Below are 4,532 nucleotides of genomic sequence, written 5' to 3' on the forward strand. Positions count from 1 at the left end.
GAGACTATTGGAGACACCAGCTTCTATTTCTGAGCCCATTCCAAAGGCCATTGAAGTCAACAGGAGTTCTTCCATTGACTTCAACAGGCTCTGGGCCAGGACCTCAGATGCGCAATAGGATAAACTGGTTGATGGTATCAAAAGGCAAGTAGGAAGAGGAAAAGAGCAGAGACTGCCATCAATTAATTATGTATTATTTACATATTTTAATCTTACAAATATTTATTTGTTGCCGTATATCACTCAGGAATTTAACCAAATTAATTTCTAAAATAAATAAGTGTAGATATGTACCAGAAGGATTAGCATAACTGCTATCCAACATAGAGCAGTTTCTGTGGTTTTTCACATCAGGGATGATGCAACAATCTAAGGCTATCTTTCATCTTATGCCTTTAGCACGGTAATGTGCACTTATCAGATAGCACTTTGGTGAATGCAGCTTTTCTGGCCCTTTGGTCTGGCAAATTGCCTCTCTTCAAGGCCTTTGATACAGGGCACTGTATCCCCTGCTTCCCTCTCCAGCCCTTGAAGGCACATCACTTTTGATTTTGAATTTCTCCCCAGAGGACAGTCATAGAACAGTATCTTATTCCTTGGCCTGATTTCTGGGAAGGAAGAGGTTTTTCTTTTCTTTTTTTAAATGACTCACAAGAACACAGTTGAGAGAGAAAAAAAATAGAAGGGGCATATTCTATATGCTTTTTGCTTATGCTATGCACAAAATAACCCACATTCTCCAAAAGTATCATTCTCAGAATAGAAACGACAGTGCTTTGCACTTTAACACCTTTAAAAATCACTCAAAATGCCTAACTCCCCGGGGAATCTGTTCTCAAGTTGATACAGGTTGACAGAATGTGGGAATAGGCAGTATCTAGAAAGGTACAAATATATATATATATTTTAAAGGGATATGAGGGAAGCCTGCACACATGGATTAGGTTTCTTTTCTATGAGTTCCCTGCTTTTCCCTAGTGATTAGCTCCTACACTCTGCATGGTTCTGCTGTCTGCAGCAAGAAATTATCTGGCGACATCCCAGGAGTGTTTTTATGCTAGCCCGAAATGCCGTTCAAGAGAAAAACAAACAGGACATTCCCACAGACATCTTTTAAGTATCCTTTAAGCAATCAAGTTGTTGGGTGGCTAGAGCCACAGTATCATAACAATTGCCACCTTACAGTAGTTTACAATCTTTCCGCTCAATTTACAGAATACGGGATCTCTTCACACTGATCTGGTTGCCGCCATGTTGTTCCTTACGTAGGATTGACCGGAATGATTTCACTTTATCTTGGATCTCAGTCAGAATGCCAATCTTTTGCCCCAGGACTGCTTCAAACTGTGCAGCATAAAAATCCACATCATAATCTATTTCTTCAGCCACTTCCAGGAATACTTTCAACCATCGGAGAGACTCCTGGTGCTCCTCTATAAGTGCTTTCTCATCCAACTCTTTTCTTTTCTTCTGGGCTTTCTCTCTGGCATTGAAAGTAAACAACTGAGGAGAGACTTCCTCCTCTTTCTGTACACAAAATACTTTGAACTCATCCGTCTCAGGCAAGCTCTGTACAGTCCACGGTTTCTTCAGGTCATCCAGCTGATATGGGAACTGGGTGATGATTGGATGTGACTGTCCAAGGGAATTAGGATCTACGGTCAGTTCCTTCACCCTGTTGGCGTACCTTAGAGTATTGAGAGTGTGCTCACAGGATCTCATCCCTGGAGAAATGGTGGCGATCATGCAGGTGCATGAGTTCTCCCCTATGAATGAGTCCCTTAAAACCTGGGTGAGTTTGCTAGCCCTGAATGGGGTATGGGCTTTGTTGCGTCCTAGGGCCCTGATGCATTCCTTGAGCGCCAGGAGACTCTTGTTAATCTCAGACCCTTCCAGCCTCGTCCGCCTGTCCGCACTGCCGGTGTCTGCTCCTCTCTCATTCCCAGCCAAGTCAATCAGGGAAAACTTGCCGTGAAGCTTCCCTCTCTTCCGGAGGATGATCTGGAAGATGGCATGGCTGCGGGAGGAGTGGGTGTTGGCAGAGGTCTGGCCCGACGTCCTGCACCGGTTGCCCACCTCGATGAGCTTCATGACATCCTCCACGCAGCTGACCTCCTCCTCCTGGAGCCCCACCACCTGGATCTGCTGCTTGCCATCCTCCAGCACCTTCAGCCGGTTCCTCCAGTTGAGCAGGTCGTACACCTTGCCCCCATAGATCTCGAAGAAAGCCCCGTAGACCTGGAGCTCCAGTTGCTTGTAGCTGGGCTCCTGCAGCCAGCAGAAGACATCCTGGGCCGCCAGGGTGTAGACGCCCTTGGGGCAGCCCTGGCCCTTGGCCGAGAGGTCCCCCACCATGGTGTGGGTCTTGCCGCTGCCCGTCTGGCCGTAGGCGAAGCAGGTGGCCATGCCGCCGCGGAAGATGCTCTCCACCAGCGGCTGGGCCGTGTGCCGGTACACCAGCTCGTTGGGGGCGCTGTCGTCGAAGGCGTGGTCGAAGCGGAAGGTCTGGCTCTCCAGGTAGCGGCTGAGGTCCAGCCTCTGCCGGGCTTCGTGCACCACCACCACGCCCCGGCAGGGGACGGTCACCACGTCGAAGTCCTGCAGCCCAGCCTCCCGCGGGTTGAGCGGCCGCTTGCGGACGCAGACGCGGATTCGGTGCTGGCGGGGGCCGGGCTCGGGGCCCCCCAGCGCCCCGCCAGGCAGGCGGCCCCGGTACTCCTGGATCATGCAGATCACCTCGTAGTTGGGGTGCGGCGAGCCGGCCGCCTGCTGGGCCCGCTGCTCCCGCAGCTCCCGCTGCTGCAGCCGCCGCTTCTGGCGCAGCTCCTGCAGCCGCTCCACCTGCCGCACGCACGGCGATTTCCTGCAGGGGCTGCCGCGCCCCACGCGGGGCCGGCCGGCCTCCGGCTCCCCGCTGTCCCCGCCGGGCAGCTCCAGCTTGGCGGGCGTGGCCGCCGGCTCGGCCGGGAAGCTCTGGTCGCCTTGGGCGGAGCAGGGCGTGGCGGGGGCCAGGTGGGGGTTGAGGGCGAAGGCGAGCTGCAGCTCCACCCTCTTGCCCTTGTTGGCCCCCTGCTCGACCCACTCCACGGTGAGGCTGGAGCTGTCCCGGTGCAGCGCCGTGACCAGCGCCGGGTGGATGCGCCCATCGCTGCGCTTGATCTCCAGGTAGGAGCCGACCAGGATGCTCCCGAACTGGCCGGCCATGCGCTGCGGCGGCGGGGCGGCCCCGATCCCCGGCAGCAAAGGGAAGCGGGAGAAAGGGGCGGCGGGAGGGAGCGGGGAGCCCGAGGGAGGCGGCTCCGGGGGGCAGGAGGCACCCCGGGGGCTGAAAGCTGCCAGCCTGCGCATGGCGCGCCCGGCCCAGCCGCCCGACCGCCCCCCGGGCAGCGCCCGGCGTCACAATGAGCTGGGGCCCGGACGTCAGGCGGGTGGAGGCCCCGGCCCCGCACAGCGGCCAAGCCTCCAGCACCGTCTCTTCTCGGGCATGGAGCGGGCGGAGAGCGGAGCCCCGCAGTTGACAGAGCTAGCCAGGGACAGCCTGGGGGTGGTAGTGGCAGGCAGGGCCCCGGAGAGCGAGGGTCAAATATTCAGAAGGGAGGGAGGAGCCACAGCCCTACTGGACATGGCTTAGATCCTACCCCTGAAACATTTCCACTTCATCCCTCGTCTACTCTAGGGCATGTCTTCTTTCACAGCGATGGCCTGAATGTGGGAATAAAACGAGTTGCCAAACATCTACAGCTCTTTCTGGGTGTAGCCTTGACCTTTCTTGGGTTGGTGATTTTTTTTTTTTTTTTAAACAGGAGGGTGGTGGGAACAACAGCCGCTTCCACCATTCAGAAGTCCTGCTTGAATTTCCAGGCTAGTGTATCCGTGCTATGACACATCATGTCGAATGAGATCAGTCACAGTGTTAGCTAATGTGTCTGCTATCACAGTGTAGTGCAGTGACACTTAAACTCAACAAGGCATTTTCCCCCAGACCGTGAACTGAAAACCCAAAAGCAAAGGGTAAAAACAAAAACTGCTGACTTGTATTGTTCAAATATAAGTGCGAACACAATGTTATTACTTCAAAGACAGTCTTAGGCCTTGCCTACGCTACAGTTTTGTTGACAAACATAAATTTTTGTTGACAAACGAGTGGAGGTGTACACACTGAAATGCTCCTCCCACCTATGTAAGTCCCCTACTGTGCCGACATAATAAAACCATCTCAATGAGAGGTGTAGGGCTTATAGTGGTGTAGTTAGGGTGATGCAGTGTCTGTATAGACATTGCGTTCCTTACATCGGCTGTTGAGCTGGCTTTCTTGACAAGGATGACAGCTATGGGCTCCTGCCCAGGTTCCCCACTGTCCGCAGTGAGCCCTGCTCTCCCCCAGGGTCCCTGCTCCTCCTCAGGAGCATGGCAGCTATCTTGACTCCAGGTGCAGATCTCCCCGTCAGAGGCAAGAAGCCCTGGGTGGCTGCCCCGCTGCTCCCAGCTGGGACGTTAAAGGAGAGAAAAGCTCCAAGAGGCAGCTGGGCTCC

The 4,532-nt window shown here is 54.2% G+C and overlaps 1 protein-coding gene across 1 annotated transcript; it reads right to left on the minus strand.

Annotated features, from left to right (window-relative positions):
* Positions 1-944: 944 nt before the first annotated feature.
* On the minus strand, positions 945-3,204 carry KIF2B (kinesin family member 2B). The gene has a single exon (XM_074970962.1). It carries the CDS (start codon positions 3,202-3,204, stop codon positions 1,210-1,212), a length of 1,995 nt encoding a protein of 664 aa, XP_074827063.1. The 3' UTR covers positions 945-1,209.
* Between the last annotated feature and the right edge of the window lie 1,328 nt (positions 3,205-4,532).

The sequence above is a fragment of the Natator depressus genome, chromosome 14, assembly GCF_965152275.1.
Source record: "Natator depressus isolate rNatDep1 chromosome 14, rNatDep2.hap1, whole genome shotgun sequence".
Lineage (NCBI taxonomy): Eukaryota > Metazoa > Chordata > Testudines > Cheloniidae > Natator > Natator depressus.

Excerpts from the sequence above, each read along its gene's own strand:
- KIF2B (XM_074970962.1), bottom strand. The coding sequence starts at position 3,204 with ATGGCCGGCCAGTTCGGGAGCATCCTGGTCGGCTCCTACCTGGAGATC.